The sequence below is a fragment of the Heptranchias perlo genome, unplaced genomic scaffold (genome assembly GCF_035084215.1).
Source record: "Heptranchias perlo isolate sHepPer1 unplaced genomic scaffold, sHepPer1.hap1 HAP1_SCAFFOLD_43, whole genome shotgun sequence".
Taxonomy (NCBI): Eukaryota; Metazoa; Chordata; class Chondrichthyes; order Hexanchiformes; family Hexanchidae; genus Heptranchias; species Heptranchias perlo.
The window spans coordinates 10,533,861-10,554,975 of NW_027139442.1; the positions used below are offsets into that span (position 1 = coordinate 10,533,861).

A 21,115-nucleotide genomic window follows, 5' to 3' on the forward strand; every position below is an offset into this window, starting at 1 on the left:
TTAGTTTAACTCCTAACTCCCTGAATTCAGCTTGTAGGACCTCATCCTGTTTTTTACCTATATCGTTGGTGCCGATATGCACCACGACAACTGGCTGTTCACCCTCCCCCTCCAGAATGTCCTGCAGCCGCTCCGAGACATCCTTGACCCTTGCACCAGGGAGGCAACATACCATCCTGGAGTCTCGGTTGCGTCCGCAGAAACGCCTGTCTATTCCCCTTACAATCGAGTCCCCTATCACTATAGCTCTGCCACTCTTTTTCCTGCCCTCCTGTGCAGCAGAGCCAGCCACGGTGCCATGAACCTGGCCACTGCCACCTTCCCCTGGTGAGCCATCTCCGCCAACAGTATCCAAAACGGTATACCTGTTTTGGAGGGAGATGACCGCAGGGGACCCCTGCACTGCCTTCCTACTCTTCCTCTGTCTGTTGGTCACCCATTCACTATCTCCCTCAGTAATTTTTATCTGCGGTGTGACCAACTCACTGAACGTGCTATCCACGACTTTCTCAGCATCGCGGATGCTCCAAAGTGAGTCCATCCGCAGCTCCAGAGCTGCGGATGGACTCACTGATCTGTACTGTGGATACAGGACACAATTGCCCGGATTAGTGAAATTAATTGATTTTCTGAAGTTTTTCCCTCTGCCGATTCCCGTTCCTTATTTAAATTATGTCGGATTAACCTTTCTGATCTATAGAAGGGTCATTGACCTGAACCGTTAACCCGAGCTTCCCTTTTCCACAGATGCTGCCGGACCTGCTGAGTCTTTCCAGCATTTTCGGTTTTCATTTTTTCTATATTTTATCCCTTTCACTTTTGACGGTCGCCATTGAAACTTCCAGATTTGCGCTCGGTTTTTATTTTTGTTTCAGTTCGGTTTATTTGAATTAATATAAATCGTGTCCTGAGAAATCGGACAGAAATATTGAGCAATGTATACTGAAATATGCTGGGGCAATTTTCAAACGACCAAACAAAAACTTTATTAAGAATCAATTGTCTAATTTTTCACTGACAAAATATGAAAAAATACGAGAGTAGAAGTTTAAGAGAGAAACTATTTCCTCACATTGCACATTGTCCTGAATCTGTAACAACGAAGATAATGTGAATTTGTTCCACTCTGTTACAGTTCTCACTTATGGCCAGTAGATGTCAGACTGTATGAGAGTGTGGGATTAATTCTGTCTGTCAGTCAGCATTTGAGTGTGATATTCATTCTTTATCGGTCAGTCTCCAGTACAGTCTGTGAGTGCGGGATTCATTCTGTATCTGTCACTCTCTGGTGCTATCTGTGAGTGTGATATTAATTCTGTATCCGTCAGTCTCCAGTACAGTCTGTGAGTGTGGGATTCATTCTGTATCTGTCAGTCTCTGGTGCTATCTGTGAGTGTGGGATTAATTCTGTATCTGTCAGTCTCTGGTACCGTGTGTGAGTGTGGGATTCATTCTGTATCTGTCAGTCTCTGGTACTGTGTGTGAGTGTGGGATTCATTCTGTATCTGCCAAACTCAGGTACTGCTTGTGAGTGTGGGATTCATTCTGTATCTGTCAGTCTCTGGTACTGTGTGTGAGATTCATTCTGTATCTGCCAATCTCAGGTACTGTGTGTGAGTGTGGGATTCATTCTGTATCTGTCAGTCTCTGGTGCTATCTGTGAGTGTGGGATTAATTCTGTATCTGTCAGTCTCTGGTACCGTGTGTGAGTGTGGGATTCATTCTGTATCTGTCAGTCTCTGGTACTGTGTGTGAGTGTGGGATTCATTCTGTATCTGTCAGTCTCTGGTGCTGCAGGTGAGTGTGGGTTTCATTCTGTATCTGTCAGACTCTGGTACTGTATGTGAGTGTGAGATTCATTCTGTATCTGTCATTCTCTGGTACTGTATGTGAGTGTGAGATTCATTCTGGATCTGTCAGTCTCTGATACTGTCTGTGAATTTGAGATACATTCTGTATCTGTCAGTCTCTGGTACTGTGTGTGAGTGTGGGATTCAATCTGTATCTGTTAGACTCTGGTACCTTATGTGAGTGTGAGATTCATTCTGTATCTGTCAATCTCTGGTTCTATCTGTGAGTGTGGGATTCAATCTGTGACTGTCAGTCTCTGGTATTTTATCTCAGTTGGGGATTCATTGCGTAACTCAATCTCTGGGCAAATTGCAAGTCTGGATTCGTTCTGTAGTCTTATTTCATGTTACAGTATGGTGCTTGAAACTGTTTCTTTAATTCATTAACGTAAACAAATCTTTTGTGTGGCATTAATTTGCAAATATGGATACACTTTTGGATTTTGTTTCAATCTAACAACGTGTGTGAATTTTGTTGTAGGATTACATCTTCATCTCTGAAGATAATGTACATTTCAATCTTATACTGTGAAATTATTGCACTGCCATTTATTGTGTAGCTCAGTCTGGGCGAATGGAATTGATATTGTATCTTTCAGTCTGAAACTGTATGAGATTTTTAGACTGGTATGTAATCTGTGGTTCTGTCTGTACTAATGGAATTGACACTCTAACTTTCAGTCAGACACTGCAAGAGATTTTTGGACTGATTTGTAATGTGTAGCTTTGTCTACACTAATAGGTTTCATACTGTATGTTTTAGTATGATAACGTATGAGATTTTTGGACGGTATATAATGTGTAGTTCAGTCTGCACTAATGGAATTCATACTGTACCTTCCAGTCTGATACTGTGTAATATATTTAGGCTGGTTTGTAAGGTGTCGTTCACTCTTCACTAATGGAATTGATACTGTATCTTTCAGTTTGACACTGAATGTGACTTTTGGACTGGTATCTAATGTGAACCTCAGTCTGCACTAATGGGATTGATACTGTATCTTGCAGTCTGATACCGTGTGAGATATTTGTACTGGTATATTGCTTGTAGATCAGTCTGTACTAATCAAATCGATAGTTTATACCTCAGTATGATACTGTACGTGATTTTTAGACAAGTATCTAATGTAAACCTCTGTCTGCAGTAAAGGAATTGATACTGTGCCTTTCAGTTTGACACAATGAGATTTTTGGACAGGTAACTAATGTGTACCTCAGCCTGCACTAATGGGATTGATACTGTATCTTCCAGTACGAGACTCTATGTGAATTTTGGACTGGTATATAATGTGTAGCTCAATCTGCACTGATGGAATTGATTCTGTATTTTTCAACCTGACACTGAGATTTTTGGACTTGTATGTGACGTGTAGCTCAGTCTGCACTAATGGGATTGATACTGTATCTTTCAGTCTCATACTATATGAGAATTTTGGACTGGTATCTAATGTGTACCTCAGTCTGCAGTAAAGGAATTGAAATGGACATTTCATTCTGACACTATGAGGTTTTTGGACAAATATGTGAGTCAAATTTGGGTAACATCTGAACTGGTATCTAATGTCTATCTCAGTGTACAATGTGGTCATGAATACTGCATCTTTAAACTCATAATGTGTGTGAGTTGTGGGCTGGTATTTAATTTGAATCTCGGGGTACACTATTGTGATTCATTCTGTACCTATCAATCGGTCCCATGTGTCAGGTCCATCTGGGATTTAATTTGTAGCTAAGGCTGAACTAATGTGAGATTGACACAGTGCCTTTCAATCTGATAGTGGGTGTGATTTTGGACTGGGAATTATTTATCTGCCGGTCAGCGGTACTGAGTTGTTGTGAAATGGAAATTCCGTCTGTCTCTCCTGCTCTGTTTGACTGTTGGATTGGGATCAATGTGGGACTGACTATTTCTGCTGTCTGAGACTGTGGGACTGGTGACCTGTCTGTGTCTCTGTGCTTTGTGAGTGATAATGTACCTACTGTGTGTGAGAAGGAGCTGGCTGCACTGCTCCTTGTGCCTCGGGTGGAGTAAACATCAGACTGATTCTGGGTCCTTCAAGGATTTGCCTGGAGGAAGAAAAAATATCGCTTGTAACTTAACAACAGGTGAAGTAGAAAATACAAAAGTGATCAATTGAATCTCTCTGTTAATAATCACGATAACATCCACAAATGGAAACCAGCGATACAAACAGTGTCAGTGTCTGACGCCACGACAGTACTGCATCACTCAGCTTCTGCACACCAGGTGTGTTGGGCTGTTTTACAACAATTTAATGACATCCAGACAGAACCCAGCCCCTGCACTGATCCATGAATGGGACTACCCGATGGGGCGGGGACATTTGTACAGGTCATGTTTCTAATCCCCTCTCCCATGGGACTAACCATTAAACCGAAACAACACAGCCACTATTTAAAATGTGTCCTTCACACTTCTCACCTGATGCCTGCAATAGATGCTCTTTTTATAACTCCCCATATCCTTACTGTTCGGTTCTGTTCACTGTTCAATAACAAACACTAAAATTTAATGGGCAGGTATGAAAAATCAGATTTTATTGCTGCCACCAATTGCAAACACGCTCACACTACACATTATCCGGTTTCAACAATTTGGACCGAAATGTTGCGGTTCTGCTTCTTTCCAGTAGATGTCCCCAAGCCCCGCGACATTGAAGTTTGCAGATGAGAGAGGGACAGAAGATAAACTCATTCTTCACATTGTATTGCACGAGTGAGATTTAGAAAGACTAGTAATGGAGACGTGCTGCAAGTACATTTTGTTAGACCAAACACTATTTGTAATGCTGTGTTAAATTCTTCTAATTAATTTAGGGGGTATTGTCGATACTGAGGAAGAATGTGACAAAATAAACTTACAGAACGGCCGTGTAAATGGCCATTGAATTTCAATATAGAAAGTTGTGAGGTGGTGCGTTTCACTTGGGGGAATAAGGACGCCATATACTGCTTGGAAAAGAAGAGTCTAAACGGGGTGGAGGAGCAATGTAAATCGTGTCCTGAGAAATCAGAGAGAAATACTGTGCAATGTAAAGTGAAATATAATGGGGCAAATTCACAACTATCGAATGAGTAAAACAATATCTTATTATGAATCACTTGTCTTCATTTTTCACTGTCATAATATGCAAAAATACGAGAGTAATAGTTGCAGACGGAGACTTTCCTCACATTGCTTTGTCCTGTTTCTGTAACCATGACAAATGATGTGAATTTGTCCCCCTCTTTTACAGTTCTCGCTTACGTCCAGTAGAGGTCAGTCTCAGGTACTGTGTACGAGAGTGGGGTTTATTCTCTGCATGTCTGACTCTGGGACTGTGCGTGAGTTTGGGATTCATTCTGTATCTATCAGTCTCCACTACTGAGTGTGAGCGTAGGGTATATTCTGCATCTGTCAGTCGAAGGTACTGTTTTCAGTGATGGATTCATTCTGTGTCTGTCTTTCTCTAGCACCTGTCAGTCTCTGGTACGATCTGTGAGTGTTGGATACATTATGTATCTGCCATTTTCTGCTATTTTATCTCAGTGTGGGATTCATTCTGTAATTCGGTCTCTGAGAAAATGTGCAAGTCTGTATTCATTCTTTATTCTTATTTCAGATTACAGTATCGGAATTTGAAACTGTATTTTTAATACTTTAAAGTATATACAGTTCTTCGAGTATTTAATTTGTTAATATGGATACACTTTTCGATTTTCTTTAATCAAACAACGGGTGTGAGTTTTGGAGTTGTGTTACATCTTAATCTCTGAACTTTATTGTGAATGATAATGTACTTTTCAGTCTGTTTATGTTGAAATTAATGGACTGGTATGTAATGTGTAGATCAGTCTGCAATAATGGGATTAAGTCTGTATCTGAGTCTAAAACTGTATGAGATTTTTGGACTGGTATGTAATATGTAGCTCATCCTGCACTAAAGGAATTGATACTGTATCTATCAGTCTGATATTGTATGAGATTTTTGGACTGGAATGTGATGTGCAGCTCAGTCTTCAATAATGGAAGTGATATTGAATCATTCAATCTGATACTCTATGAGATTTTTGGACTGGTGAGTAACATATAGTTCAGTCTGTGCTAATGAATTTGATGTTGTATCTTTGAGTCTGATACATTATGAGATTCTTGGACTGCTGTATGATGTGTGGCTCAGTCTGCACTCACGGAATCGATAATCTCTCTTTCAGTCTAATATTTTATGGGATTTTCAGTCTGGGATGTAATCTACAGGTCAGGCAGTGCTAATAATATTGAAGCTGTATCTTCCAGTCTGATCATTTATGAGGTTTTTGGACTAGTATGTATTGTGTAGCTCAGTCTGTACCAAAGGTATTGATAATGTTTATTTCAGTATAATAATCTATGAGTATTTACCAATATATCTAATATGTAGCTCAGTCTGCACTAATGGAATTGATACAGTATCTTTCAATCTGACACTTTGAGATCTTTGGACTGGTATGCAATGTGTAACTCAGTCTGCAGTAATGTGACTGTGACATTCATTCTGTATCTGTCAGTTTGTGGTACTGTGTGTGAGTGAGATTCATTCTGTATCTGTCATCTCTGGTACTGTGTGTGAATGTGGGATTCATTCTGTATCTGTGCGTCTCTGTACTGTATCTGAGTGTGAGATTCATTCTGTATCTGTATCTAATTATTTTCTCCGATTACATTATGGTATTCAATACTGTACTTTAATATCATAATGTTTAAATAATTTTTCTCATTATTTAATTGGTAAATTTGGATAAACTTCAGGATTTGATGCTGGAGGTTTTAATCAGATAATTTGTGTGCTTTTGGACTACTATTAAATCTGTATCTCTGTGAGTAATATTGTGAATGATAATATATCTTTCAAACTGACATGGTGACATTTTTGAATTGCTAAATAATGTGTAGATCAGTCTGCACTAAAGGAATTGATACTGCATTATTAAATTTTATTTTATAACATTTTTGGACTGGTATCTAATGTGTATCTCAGTCTGTGCTAATAGAATTGATACTGTATCTTTAAATCTCATACTATGAGTATATTATAAACTGGTATCTAATTTGTTTCTCAGGTTACACTGTCACCGCATTTCTCAATCTGATACTGTACATGAGTTTTGGACTGGCAATTTGTATTCGAATGGTACACTATTCGAATGGATGCTGCATGCATTAAACTCACGTGTGTGTGAGAGTTCTGAACCAGTATTCAATTGGAATCTCGGGGTATCTGGTATTTAATTCATGGCTAATGTTGCCCTTTTGTGAATTTGACAATCTGAAAGCGAGACTTTGGACTGGGATTTTTGTATCTACCTGTCAGCGGGACTGAGTTTGGGAGAAATGGAACAGTGTCTGCCTCACCTCCTCTGTTTGACTGTTGGATTGAAAATGTGTCTCTGGAACTTTGGGATCAGTGTGGGACTGACTACTTCTGCTGTCTGAGACTGTGGAACTGATGAGCTGTCTGTGTCTCCGTGCTCTGTGAGTGATAATATACATACTGTGTGTGATAAGGAGTTGGCAGCACTGTTCCTTTGCCTCGGGTGGACGAAATTTCACATTTGTTCTGGCTCCTTCAAGGGTTTGCCTGTAAAAAGAAACATATCTGTTGTAACTCAAGAACAGGTGAGGTGGAAAATACAAAACTGATCAGTTTAATATCTGTTAATAATTATTTTGAATATCCAAAAATGAAAACCAGCGATACAAACAGTATCAGTATCTGACTCCACTGCAGTACTGCAGCACTCAGCTTCTGCGCACCAGGTGTGTTGGGCTGCTTTATAACAATTTAGAGAAATCCAGACACAACCCAACCCCTGCACTGATCCATGAATGGGACTACGTGATGTGCGGGTCAGGTTACCAATCTCCTCACCCAGGGGACTAACCGTTCAACTGAAACCAAACAGCCGTTGTTTAAAATGTGTCCTTCACACTTCTCAACTGAGGCCTGCAATAATATGCTCTTTGTATAACTCCCCACATCCTTACTGTCCGGCTCTGTTTCCACTCTTCACTGTCCAATAACAACAAACAGGGTGAGGCTGGAACGAAACCAGGAACATTCACTGCTGGTTTGGGGAGAGAAAGCATCAATGATTTTAAATAGTAGGTTCTTACCATTCTGTCTACCTTCCCCTGGACACACGCTGTACACACACAGCCCGAGAATGACCTCTCCCTTCCACCGCTCACTCCATGTTCCGGGACCAGTTCCTGATCCACTCCGCCTCTTACAAAACAGCCCCCGGACTCCCCCTGACCTTCCCCCGGATTCAATGCCGATCTCTGAGCCCATCTGCGGACACGGTCCCGAAGAGATGAGCTGCTGTAACGAGGCTGCTCTTTGCTCCCTTCCTCCGGGGGCCGTGATCTCTCCATTCCCGGCTGTTTTAAACCATCTTCTTCCGCTCACTGAGTGAATGGCGCCCACAGGCCGAGCTGTGGGAGGGGAGCGCGCTTGCGCTCTTCTGCTCACCAACAACCAGCGCTGGGGGCTGGGCTGAATCACGCATGCGCAGATATCTGGTATAATTCCCAATACAAAAATCGATGGAAACTTTCCCCAATTGGAATTTTTCAGAGTCTGAGCAAAGGAAGTGGGGCTGGGGGAAAGGTCAGAGGGAATGGGGTCCACAGGCAGTGCAGGAACAGGCACCAGAATGGGAAACAGATGGGATTCCACCAGTGCATAACGCTGGAATGCAGACTGACTTTACAATCTCTAACTATTAAACGAGATGTTTCCATCCCTGCTGTTCCTGTCAATATATTTTGATGGTAAAGAGCCTTTCATAGATAAAGTGGGCGGCTGTGGAATGAGCCAAAGGATCCAGTTCAATTTTGGCCCCTCTAATGATAAATAAACATGTGACTCCGAAACTGGCGGGAGGATTTCTCAAACCAATCCTGGAGAAACATGGGAGGAAAGTGGGAGTTGGTGCATTTGCTGGGACCGTGTAGGATTAATATCTAACAGCAACAGACCCAGATTAATTTAACCGGAGTGAAATTCTCGGTCACTAAGAGTAATATCGAACAGCCTTGAGCTGCAAAACTTCAGATGGTACAACAGGCAAAAGAGGGTTCAATGTGGCCCATTGTTTTTGTCACTCTGCACTGTCCCTGAGTGTGGGATTAATAGTGTGTCTGTCCCTTGTATAATATCAGTGAGAGATTAGATTGCATCTTCTGTCTCTCCAACGCGATCTTTCTGCACAAAACGGCACTTTACCGGTCAGTCTGGAACTAATACTGTTTACGTCTGTCTGTCACTGTGTCTCACCGCTCTCTGTCTCTCTCACCGTGTCTGCCTCCCTCTCTCTCGCTGGTGCTGAATATGAAGGTGGATATTGCTATTGTGCGTGATTTAGACACTGATAGGAATGTAAGACTGATACTGTTTCTCTCTCTCCAGTGCTGGACATGAAGGTGCGATACTATCTGATATAAAACAGGGAGAAGGAGATGTCCGGGCCGGGCCGCACTGTAACTGGGGATGTGTTCGGCTTCAGTCCCAGTTCATGGTCATTATCTTTTCACAGATTGAGAGCGAGTGTCGTTGTCAGACGGTAACGCTGGCGAAGCTACTTTTAGTTGCCACTTTTAGTAATTTGTGTATCTGTAGCTCTCGATCCCATTGCTCCTCTATCCTGTTTAGACTTATTATCCAAACAACATGTGAGCTCCTTATTCTTCATTCTGCAAGTTTATTAATGTCCTCTTGCAATTTGACACATTCTTCCCTTGTATTAACTGTACCCCCCAATTTGGTATCATCGTCAAATTTTGAAACTGTGCTTCTGATTCCCGAATCCAAATCGTTAATGTTAATTGTGAACAGCCGTGGTCCCAGCACTGATCCCTGTGTTAAACCACTTCCCACTTTTTGCCACTCTAAGCAGCGAACCGTAACCCCTATTCTCTGTTTTCTGTTTTGTCGCCAGCTTGCTATCCATTCCGCTACCTGTCCCCTGACTCCACGAACACTGAACTTTGCCACGATTCTACAATGCGGTACCTTATATAAGGCTATCTGAAAATCCAAATGTATTACATCTACCAGGTTAGCCTTATTTACTCTTACTGTTAATTAGTTATAGAGTTATAGAGTTATACAGCACGGATAGCGGCCCTTCGGCCCATCGTGTCCGCGCCGGCCATCAGCCCTGTCTACTCTAATCCCATATTCCAGCATTTGGTCCGTAGCCTTGTATGCTATGGCATTTCAAGTGCTCATCCAAATGCTTCTTGAATGTTATGAGGGTTCCTGCCTCCACAACCCTTTCAGGCAGTGAGTTCCAGACTCCAACCACCCTCTGGGTGAAAAATTTCTTTCTCAAATCCCCTCTAAACCTCCCGCCTTTTATCTTGAATCTATATCCCCTTGTTATAGAACCCTCAACGAAGGGAAAAAGCTCCTTAGTATCCATCCTATCTGTGCCCCTCATAATTTTGTACACCTCAATCATGTCCCCCCTCAGCCTCCTCTGCTCCAAGGAAAACAAACCCAATCTTCCCAGTCTCTCTTCATAGCTGAAGCGCTCCAGCCCTGGTAACATCCTGGTGAATCTCCTCTGCACCCTCTCCAAAGCGATCACATCCTTCCTGTAGTGTGGCGACCAGAACTGCACACAGTACTCCAGCTGTGGCCTAACCAGTGTTTTATACAGCTCCATCATAGTCAAAGGATTTAATAAGATTGGTCCTGAACTTGTCCTGTTATTAGATTAAATTTTGGACGCTTCACTTCTTTTTGATGCTCACAGCGCTTTTCTTCGGCAACAGCACGGCCTGGATATTAGGCAGCACCCCGCCCTGAGCGATGGTCACCAGTCCCATCAGCTTGTTGACTCCTCGTCGTTGCGGATGGCCATCTGCAGCTGTCTGGGGATGATGCGGGTCTTTTTGTTGTCCCGGGCCGCGTTGCCGGCCAGCTCGAGGATTTCAGCCGTCAGATGCTCGAACAAAGCAGCCAGATAGACCGGAGCTCCGGCACCCACACGTTCAGCGTAGTTCCCCTTTCGCAGGAGCCTGTGAACACGGCCCACAGGGAACTGCAGTCCGGCCCAGGATGAGCGAGACTTGGCCTTGCACCGAGCTTTACCGCCGGTTTTTCCTCTTCCAGACATTTCCACAATACTTTCACAAAGAATTAAGAAATCCTCCCCCACTCGCCCTTCTTATACCTTCTGGAGGAGTACAGTGGGGCCACTTGTGATGAGTCTCTCTCAGAGTGTTTACTCTGCCCGCTCACCCTCACTGATATTGTATCTTTCAACTGCTGTAATATTGCTACTCTGCCTTCATTCCCTATTTCCCCGTCCTTTCAAAAGATCTTATAGGCTTGAATATTAAGCTGCCACTCGTGCCCAGCTGGTCGTCCGGTCTCTGTAATGATTTAATGTAACTATTTAACTTTACTCAATGGCTGATGTGAGCTGCGGCAAAATGTATTTCCAACTAGTCAAGTATTGCAGGTATCGACTGTCTCTTCAGTCCGATGAAAGGTGAAGAATTACTGGCTGTTCTGTAATTTCCATTGATTGGGGGTTGGCGACATCTACTGGGCGGAAACGGGAACTGCAACAGAGCGAGAAAGGATCCGTCAGAAACCAGTTTCAATGAAGGACAAAATCCAAAAGCCTGCAGTGTCTGTTTCGGGTCTAATGTTTCGGAACTATTTTATGGCGGCAGATTGTCAGCGATGGTGGTATAGTGGTGAGCATAGCTGCCTTCCAAGCAGTTAACTCGGGTTCGATTCCCGGCCATCGCAATTAATTATTCTTATTAATTCACTTCCTTTTGAAACTAGAAGTTTGTCATCGAAACTGGATATTGTTTCCAAAATATAAACCGCTGTAATTATATTAAAATGTTTTCAATGTTCATTTCTTTTCCCTATAGAAGGAACAGAGGAAAAACATACTGGGAATGGTGAGTTACCAAGGGTTTAATGAGAGTGAGGAAGGCAAATGATATGTCAGCCTTTATTGCAAGGGTGTTGGAATATAAGAGTGAGGAGGTCGTGCTGCAATTGTACTATGTTTAAATATTGTGTCATATTGGCTTATATTCGCTGGAGTTTAGAAGAATGGGAGGTGATCGCATTGAAACGTATAAAATTCTTAGGCGGTTTGACAGGGTAGGTGAGATTACCCTGCTGGAGAATCAAGAACTAGAGGTCATAGTCTCAAGATAATGGGCCGGCCATTTAGGATCGAAATTAGGGAGAATTTCTTCACTGAAAGTGTTGTGAATCTTTGGAATTCTCAACCCCAGAGGGCTGTGGATGCTCAGTCGTTGAATATATTAAAAGCTGAGATCGATAGATTTTTGCACTCCAGGGGAATCGAGGCATATGGGGATCCAAGTACAGAAATCACCAACAGTGATCACTAAATCACTAAAAAGAAGTTAAAATGGAGATGAAATTTTGATCTTTATCTCAAGGGAACGGAAATAAAAAGGAGTGGAAGTTATATCACAGTTATACAGAGCTCTGTTTAGTCCTCATTTAGAGTACTGTGTTCAGTTCTGGGCACCGCACTCTCTATAATGGCTTGGAATGGGAAGGAGTTTTTCTCTTTGAGATTCTATGCAATGGGAGGGAATAGGAAAGGGTTTGGTCTTTTCGGATTTTTTCCAGTGGGAGTGAAAGAGAAGAGGTTTGTTCCATTGAGATTCATTCTGCGTGCTCTTGCGTTTACTGGGGAGACCTGTATGTTGCCAAATTGCTTTGTTTTTAACATTGTGCCCCCTCTTTTTAACCTAAATAGAAAAGTATAAATATAATGAAACATGGAAAGGAAATTCTTCAGATATCAGGTTATCAGCGGAGCTTATAAGGCCGGTAGCTGCTCGCCAGAGAATGCTGAGCCCGAATGACAATATCAGCTCACTGCAATTAAATGGGTACGGTCACAATACAAACCCAGGAAAAAAAAATGAATCAAAACTGGACATCAAATAAGAAAAGGGCAAACATTTACTTCATAAGTAGATGATATGTCACATGCAGTCTTGTCGTCAAAACTTGTGATTGCGTGAAATTGATTGGTTGAATGTTGGTCTGAAGTTTACTTTCACATCTGTATTAGGTAATTTCCGCTGGGCAGATGGCAGGCAATCATTTCACAGGTAATTTCCGTTGGGCAGATGGCAGGCAATCATTTCACAGGGAATTTCAGTTAGGAAGATGAGAGGCAGTCATTTCATTCTGTTGAGCGATGGCCTTTTTCTGGTGGAATACACTTTCAGTTATGATTAGTTTTTCCGGAGCAACAGCCAAGACACGCTCTTCCTCGCTTACGAAGTCACGGTGTGTGGTGCTGGTGCAAGTCCAGTATCAAGGGGAAAGGAGTCGGGGGCGGCTTAATCATCAAACTTTATTTCCCAAAAATGAATCGTTTTGTAAGAAGAGAAAGAAGTTCTTCTGCAACAGAAAGTTCAATTAATGATGGACGCTCTTCTGCCATATCGACCGGGTCTGAACCACCTCTGAACCACCTACCACATCGAGGATGAAGCAGTATAGTGAGGCTTTTTTGAAATGTGGTTTCATCAATTGTGCAAACGCAAACAAAGATCGAAAGCCCCAGTGTGTTCTTTGTAACGAGGTGCTTGGAAACAAGAGTTTAAAACTCGTCAAAATTAAAAAGTCATTTGTTGACAAAACATGGGGAACTCGTTGATCACACGCTTGAATATTTTTAAAGGAAGAAACGGAGATTAAAGTTATCAGCACAAGTTCTTAGTCTGTCAACTGCTCTGAATGATAAGGCACAACTGGTGTCATATTTGGTCTCATATCGTGTGGAAAGAGAGAAAATGGCCCATACAGTTGGCGAAAAACTTATTCTTCCAGCATCTCTGGATATGGTGCGTACAATCTTTGTCGAGAAGCCTGCTGAAAAATTGAGAAGCATTCCTCTCAGTGATAACACAATGTCTCGGCGAATATGTTCTATTGCTGAGCATTTGGAAGCCAAGCAGCCGGGGATTTTGCTATCCAACTTGTCGAAAGTGCTGATATTTCAAATTGTGCAACACTGTTAGTTCATGTGAGATCTGTCGGGCAAGAAGACTTTATGGAATTTTTGTTGTGTTGTCTAACTTTATCAATAAATAAAACAGGAGCAGAGATATTCGAAGCACTGCATCACTGTGCAGATGGAAAATACAAATTGGACTGGGCTAATTGCAAAGAAATTCCAAGTGATGGAGCAGAAAATATGACTGGTAGAAATAGCGGAGTTGTGAGAAGAATATCTGAGGCAGCTGGTAATGATGATTCGAATCACTGTTTCATTCACCACGAGGCTTTGGCGTCCAAGGTTATTGCCCCTGATCTTATCGCAGTACTGAAGGAAGTAGTGAAAATTGTTAATTTCATTAAAGGAAGCTCACTGAACTGCAGGCTTTTTGAAGCATTATGCTCAGAAATGGGAGCTGAGCTTACTCATTTACTGTTTCACACTGAAGTACGATGGCTGTCACGGGGCAGGGTCCTTACAAGGGTTTACGACCTCAGGAAAGAGATTCACATTTTTCTGGTAGAGAAACATTTAATTTTGCAAATGTATTTTATGCTGACAGTTGGTTAATGAAGTTGTCTTACCTGGCTGACATGTTCTCAATTTTAAAGGAACTGAATTTGAAGTTACAAGGAAGAGGCAATGATTTGTTTCGACCTTGTGAACAGATAAAAACATTCCAGAAGTCATCAGAACTGTGGCAAGCCCGACTGAAAAGTAATCACCCGAGATATTCCATGTTCCCAACACTGTTACAACAAATTGCGGAGAACAGCATCAAAGAAGATAAAGGGAATGAAAGGAAATGTGTCATACAGTTACATCTCGCTGCTCTGTCTGACAATTTTAGTCGCTACTTCTCGACAGAGGGATTTGAAAATTTGAAGGAAAAGCGTTGGATGAAAGATCCTTTTGCTTTCGAAAATCCTGAATAGACAATTAAACTAAACTTGATGCCTGAGCAAGAAAACGAACTGGTGCGACTCACCTGTGAGCACACTGAAAACACACCACAAGTTATTCAGTTTATCTTCTTTTTGGCTCAGTGCTTTCAAAGAATATCCTCTGTTGACTAAGATTAGTGTTCTGTTGTTGCTGCCATTCACAACAGCCTACATGTGCGAACTGGGATTTTCGACTTTGAGAATGTTAAAAACAAGAGAAAGAAACCGAGTCAACAGCGCACCTGATATGCGTGTCGAGCTTTCATCTTGTGATCCAGATTGGAATGCGGTCATGAACAACAGGCAGACCCATCCGTCACATTATTTAAGTGAAACTCAACCTGATCTTTTATTTACTGTATTTATACTGTAATTAAAATGTTTTTCAAGTAACGTCGTTGTCTAATTTTATTTATTACTTGAAGTGAAGTGAAGAGCGAGCATGTATTGACCTTTATTGGGATTTGATGAAAACTCCAGTCAGAAGATATTATTTTTTGGGTCCTTGTGGGAAGTGTTTTTCTTCCACTGAGTCACGAGAAAAATTTTTAAAAATAAATGTTATACATTGTACGTTCAGTGTCTGTTTCGCAAACCGGCTCTGAATTCCTCAGTCTGTATTTCGAGAAACGGTTCTGTGCGCGACGCGGGCAATAAAACACTAATCGACGCACTGCGACTAATGGCTGACGGAGGCCCCACAATCCGCCATGCCCCAGAAACCCCTCTATCTTTCGAACGCGCTGACTTCCCGCTCAGACTGCGCATGCTCCCCAGGCCCGCCGTGCATTCTGGGAAGGCATCGCTCCTTTCCTTTGTTCGCGAGTCGGACTCGGTGGAAACGGGAGAAAAAAACGAGAAGCGGCGGGTAGGACGGGGGAGGCGCTGGGTGATGGGTGTAATGGAGTCCCGGGACCCCCGCCCGCCCGATCCCCCGGGTCTCCCGGCTCTGATTCGGGGCCTGAGCCGCACTCGGTGTTGCTGAGACTCCGCTCTTTGCAAATGCAGGTTGTTGTTGATCTGCTCCCGTTGGCCTCAGCTTTGCCGGACGGAATCAGCCAGGGACGATGACTGTGCTGCTCCCCATAGTTGAAACGCCCGCAGCTCGCTGTACAGGCTCACAGGTGCAGAATTACCACTTGGCCGGGTACTGGAGGGCAAACTGTGACTGGGCCCGAAACCCAACATCACGCAGAACCTTCAGGAGAGAAAAGGAGGAAAAATAGATCCTGCAATGAATCTGGATTTCAAAACAGCGAGGAAGTGTCACGGAGGGATAGTGTGTGGGATGGGGGAATTCAGAGTTTAATTGGGGCAAGGAGAGATAGTGTGGGACGGGGGATTTACAGCTTAATAGGGGCAAAGAGGGAGAGTGTGTGGGACGGGAGATTTACAGCTTAATTGGGGCAAGGAGGGAGAGTCTGGGACGGGTGATTTACAGCTTGATCGGGGCAGCGAGGGAGATTGTGTGGGATGGGGATTTACAGCTTAATAGGGGCAAGGAGGGAGAGTGTGTTAGACGGGGCATTCACAGCTTAGGAGGGGCAAGGGAGAAAAGACTGTTCCAGAGAAACTAGAACTGTGTGTTCTGAATTTCTATCCTGTACTTATGGTGATGAATTATGTAAATGATGAACACAGATGCGTAGACTAGACTTGTAGTCTCTTGAATAAACAAGATTAAGGATTGATCAAATTGAGGTGTTTAAGATGATTAGAGGTTTTGATAGAGTAGATGGAGATCAACTATTTCCTCTGGTGGGAGAGTCCAGAACAAGCGGGAATCATCTTAAAATTTGAGCTCGGACATTGAGGGGTGACGTCAGGATGCAATTCTTCACACAAAGGGGAGTGGAAATCTGGAACTCTCTTCACTCCAAAAAGCTGTTGAGGCTGGGGGTCAATTGTAAATTTGAAAATTGAGATTGATAGATTTGTGTTTGGCCAAAGTATTAAGGGCTATGATACTAAGTAGGGTAGACAGAGTTAAGATATAAATCAGCCATGATCTAATTGAATGGCGGAACCGGCTCGTGGGGCTGAATGGCCAACTCCTGTTCCTATGTTCCTAAATGCAGCCATCCGTAATAAGATTGTGGATGGCAAGAGCCTTGCTCACAAGTGAACGGACATCTGGAGGGAGATGCGGTGAGAGGAGGTGACTGGTCAGGGAGTGTCTGTAAATGAAGCAGAAATGATAACCGGTCAGGGAGTGTCTGCAAATGATGGAGAAATGTGATTGGTCAGGGAGTGTCTATAAATTAAGTAGAAATGGGGACGGTCAGGGAGCGTCTGTCAATGAAGGAGAAATTGTGATTGGTCAGGAAGTGTCTCTAAATGAAGGAGAAATTGCGACTGGTCATGGAGTGTCCGTAAATGAAGGATAACTGGTGACTGGTCATGGAGTGTCTGTAAATGAAGGAGAACTGGTGACAGGTCAGGGGGTGTCTGTAAATGAAGGAGAAATGCTGACTAGTTCGGGAGTGTCTGTAAATCAAGGATAAATGGTGACTGGACAGGGATTGTCTCCAAATGAAGGATAAATGGTGCCGGGTGAGGGAGTGTCTATATATGAAGGAGAAGCGGTGAAGGGTCAGGGAGTGTCTATAAATGAAAGAGAAATGGGGACGGGACAGTGAATGTTTGTAAATGAAGATGAAATGGTGATCGGTCAGGGAGTGTCTGTAAATGAAGGAAAAATTGTCTGATTAGGGAGTGTCTGTAAATGAAGGAAACATAGTGTCTGGTTAGGGAGTGTCTATCAATGAAATCGAAATGGTGACGGGTCAGGGCGTGGCTATAAATGAAGGAGGAATGGTGACGGGTCAGGGAGTGTTTATAAATGCAGGTGAAATGGCGTCTGGTGTGGGAGTATCGATAAATGGGGGAGGACATGGTGACAGGTCAGGGAGTGTCTATAAATGAAGGAGTAAAGGTGACGGGACAGGGAGTATCGATAAATGACGGAGAAATTGTGACAGTTCAAGCAGAGTCTGTAAATGATGGAGAAATGGTGACTTGTCAGGCAGCGTTTGTTAATGAAGGAGAAATAGTAACTGGTCAAGGAGTGTCTGTCAATGAAGGAGGAATGTTGATTGGTCCGGCAGTGTCTGTGAATGCAGGAGAAATGTTGACAGGTCAGGTAATGTCTATAAATGAAGAAGAAATAGTGATGGGCCAGGGAGCGTCTATTAATGAAGGAAAATGCTGACTGGTCAGAGAGAGTTTTTAAATGAAGGAGAAATGGTGTTTGCTCAGGGAGTGTCTGTCAATGAAGGTGAAATGCTGACTGGTCAGGGACTGTCTGCAAATAAAGGAGAAATTGTGATAGGTCAGGGATAGTCTTTAAATGAAGGAGAAATGGTGACTGGTCAGAAAGATTCCGTCGCCAAATTTGGGAGGTATTACATATGGACTGCTTACAGGCAGCTATCGGGAGGGACATAATGTCGAAATGAGGGGTAGACCATATACACACAGCAAGAGTGAGCATCTTCAGGAGAGGAGAGGGGAACCAGTGAGTGTAGAACAGAATCCAACCAGAGTCTGCACATTCAGGGGAAGAGAGAGTTGGGAGCAGTGAGTGTAGAACTGAACCTAGCCAGAACGAGCACCTTCAGGGGTGGAGAGGGAATGGAACCAGTGAGTGTAGAACTGAAACCAGTCCTAGTTGGGATCTTCAAGACAGAAAAATTAAATAGAAGGATAATTGTTGGAAGTGGTGCGATGGGTTTGGGTTTCAGCAGAGGGAGGAGGGTGAGTGTGTGGGACGGGCATTTACAGTCTGGGGGAATGAGCGGGTAGAATGTTCCATAGAAACTGGAATTGCCTGTTCTGAATTTAAATCTCGTATTCACAGTGAGGACTTTTGTTATCACCTTTTACAGGGTATTTGAAGGGGAGGATTTGCAGACGACAAACTCAAACCAAACATCACGTCAAGATCTGACAGTCACTCAATTCACCAGCACCTGAAGATTATCGGCCTTAAAATATAGGAGAAATGTTGATCTGTTCCATCTGTGGGAAAAGATTTCAAACATCACTGTGACTGGAATAGCAGCGAGACACACACACCCGAGTGAGAGTGTTCCACTGCACTGACTGTGGAAAGAATTTTAACCAGTTACACAGCCTGAAAAAACATCGTACCATTCACAGTGGGGAGAAACCAGACAAATGTTCTCTGTGCAGACGAGACTTGTACTGATCGTCCAACCTGGAGAGACACGAGGACGCCCGCACCATGGAGAAACCGTGGAAATGTGGGGACTGTGGGAGGGGATTCAGTTACTCGTCCCGGCTGGAAACTCATCGACACAGACACACTGGGGAGAGGCCGTTCACCTGCTCCGTGTGTGGGAAGGGATTCACTCAGTCATCCCACCTCATTGAACATCAACTTGTTCACACTGATAAGAGACTTTTTAAATGTTCTGTCTGTGAGAAGAGCTTTAAAAGAAAAAGTGATCTGCTGACACACCAACGTATTCACAGTGGGGAGAGGCCGTTCACCTGCTCCGTGTGTGGGAAGGGATTCATTCAGTCATCCAACCTGCTGACACACCAGCGAATTCACACTGGGGAGAGGCCGTTCACCTGCTCCGTGTGTGGGAGCGGATTCACTCAATCTTCCCACCTCATTGAACATCAACTTGTTCACACTGATAAGTGTCTTTTTAAATGTTCTGACTGTGAGAAGAGCTTTAAAAGAAAAAGTGATCTGCTGACACACCAACGTACTCACACTGGGGAGAGGCCGTTCATCTGCTCCGTGTGTGGGAAGGGATTTACTCGGTCATCCAGCCTACTGACACACCAGCGAGTCCACACTGGGGAGATGCCGTTCACCTGCTCTGTGTGTCGGAAGCGATTCACTCGATCATCCCACCTCCTGAGACATCAGCAAGTTCACATCGGGGAGAGGCCATTCACCTGCTCCCTGTGCGGGAAGGGATTCGCTCAGTCATCCACCCTGCTGACACACCAGCGAGTCCACACTGGGGAGAGGCCGTTCACCTGCTCCGTGTGTGGGAAGAGCTTTACTCAGTCATCCACCCTGCTGACACACCAACGAGTTCACACTGGGGAGAGGCCATTCACCTGCTCTGTGTGTGGGAAGGAATTCACTTGTTCATCCGGCCTGATTGAACACCAACTTGTTCACATTGATAAGAGACCCTTTACATGTTCTAACTGTGAGAAGAGCTTTAAAAGAACATGGGATCTGATGAGACATGAACTTATTCACATTGAGGAGAGGCCGATCACCTCTTCCGTGTGTGGAAGGCGATTCACTCATTCATCCCACCTGCTGAGTCAGTGGCGAGTTCACATGTGACTGCAGGAGTTGGATTCTTCTGTATCCAGGACTAAACAACGTTCATTCTGACAGTTGGAGTTTGTTTCTGGTGTTAATGACCCCCTTTAACTGGGCTGCAGTTTAGTATTATGTACAAGTGTCAAATAAATCAGCTTTCTTTTAAACACAGTGTTTTTGACCTTCATATCTCGATGATAAAAGAAACAATTAGAGGACTTATGACGACGTGAGTGGAATACGTCTTAGAACTGAGCTCCTCCACCTTTTTAAAAGATGGATCTACAAGATGTCCAAGTCTGATAGGACAGAAAATTCTATTGTATCACAGGGTCCACTTCAATCAGCCTGAGCAGATTTCCACTACCCTTGTGTGAAAAAGAGCTTCCTGATTTCAATCCTGGACGCCCGAGCTCTAAATTTAAGGTTATGTCCTCTTGTTCTGGATTCCCACACGTGAGAAAATAGTTTCTATTTCTACCCTATCGAATCCCTTTATCATTTTATGTCCCTGGATCAGATCACCCCTCATACTTCCAAACTCAAGGGAATGCAAAACCAAGTTTATGCAACCGGTCCTCATAATTGAACACTTCAAGCCCCAGTATCATTCTGGTGAATCTGCACTGTCCCCCCTCCAAGGCCAATATATCCTTGGCGAGGATCAGTACACCAGATGGGCTCTGACCAAGGCTCTGTAGAACTGAAGCATCACTTCCTTCCCTTTGTATTCCAATTAGTCTGCGGTTGCTTTTTGCATCTGTGCACTCGCCTTTCGTGATTTATGTACATGGACACCCAAATCCCTTTGCTCCATCACCATTCCCAGTCTCTCACTTTCAGAAAATACTCCAATGTTTGCTTTTTGCATCCATATTGAATGATCTCACACTTCCCCACATTGAACTCCATCTGCCACAGTTTGTCCATTC

The 21,115-nt window shown here is 43.3% G+C and overlaps 1 protein-coding gene, 1 long non-coding RNA gene, 1 other non-coding gene and 2 pseudogenes across 4 annotated transcripts; 3 read left to right on the forward strand and 2 right to left on the reverse strand.

The window, feature by feature from the left end:
* Positions 1-961: 961 nt before the first annotated feature.
* On the reverse strand, positions 962-8,326 carry LOC137312679 (uncharacterized). Its single transcript, XR_010960780.1, has 3 exons — positions 8,005-8,326; positions 7,383-7,468; positions 962-3,917 (listed from the first exon to the last, which is right to left on the reverse strand). It is a non-coding gene; the product is annotated as an uncharacterized lncRNA (long non-coding RNA).
* Positions 8,327-10,629: 2,303 nt separating this feature from the next.
* Positions 10,630-11,015, reverse strand: LOC137312592 (histone H2A-like; annotated as a pseudogene).
* A 572-nt stretch (positions 11,016-11,587) lies between these two features.
* On the forward strand, positions 11,588-11,659 carry trnag-ucc (transfer RNA glycine (anticodon UCC)). The gene has a single exon. It is a non-coding gene; the product is annotated as a tRNA-Gly (tRNA).
* A 1,747-nt stretch (positions 11,660-13,406) lies between these two features.
* On the forward strand, positions 13,407-15,236 carry LOC137312593 (protein FAM200A-like; annotated as a pseudogene).
* A 412-nt stretch (positions 15,237-15,648) lies between these two features.
* On the forward strand, positions 15,649-20,350 carry LOC137312664 (zinc finger protein 271-like). 2 transcript variants are annotated; one of them, XM_067979178.1, is made up of 2 exons: positions 15,649-15,987; positions 18,751-20,350. In XM_067979178.1, the coding sequence occupies exon 2, from the start codon at positions 19,110-19,112 to the stop codon at positions 20,202-20,204; it is 1,095 nt and encodes a 364-aa protein (XP_067835279.1). In that variant the 5' UTR covers positions 15,649-15,987; positions 18,751-19,109; the 3' UTR covers positions 20,205-20,350. The 2 variants fall into 2 exon arrangements, with proteins under 2 accessions (XP_067835279.1, XP_067835278.1); XM_067979177.1 differs by having other exon boundaries at positions 15,649-15,731.
* Positions 20,351-21,115: the final 765 nt, after the last annotated feature.

What these genes read in the sequence shown, in the direction of transcription:
- LOC137312664 (XM_067979178.1), top strand. Translation starts at nt 19,110, where the DNA reads ATGGAGAAACCGTGGAAATGTGGGGACTGTGGGAGGGGATTCAGTTAC.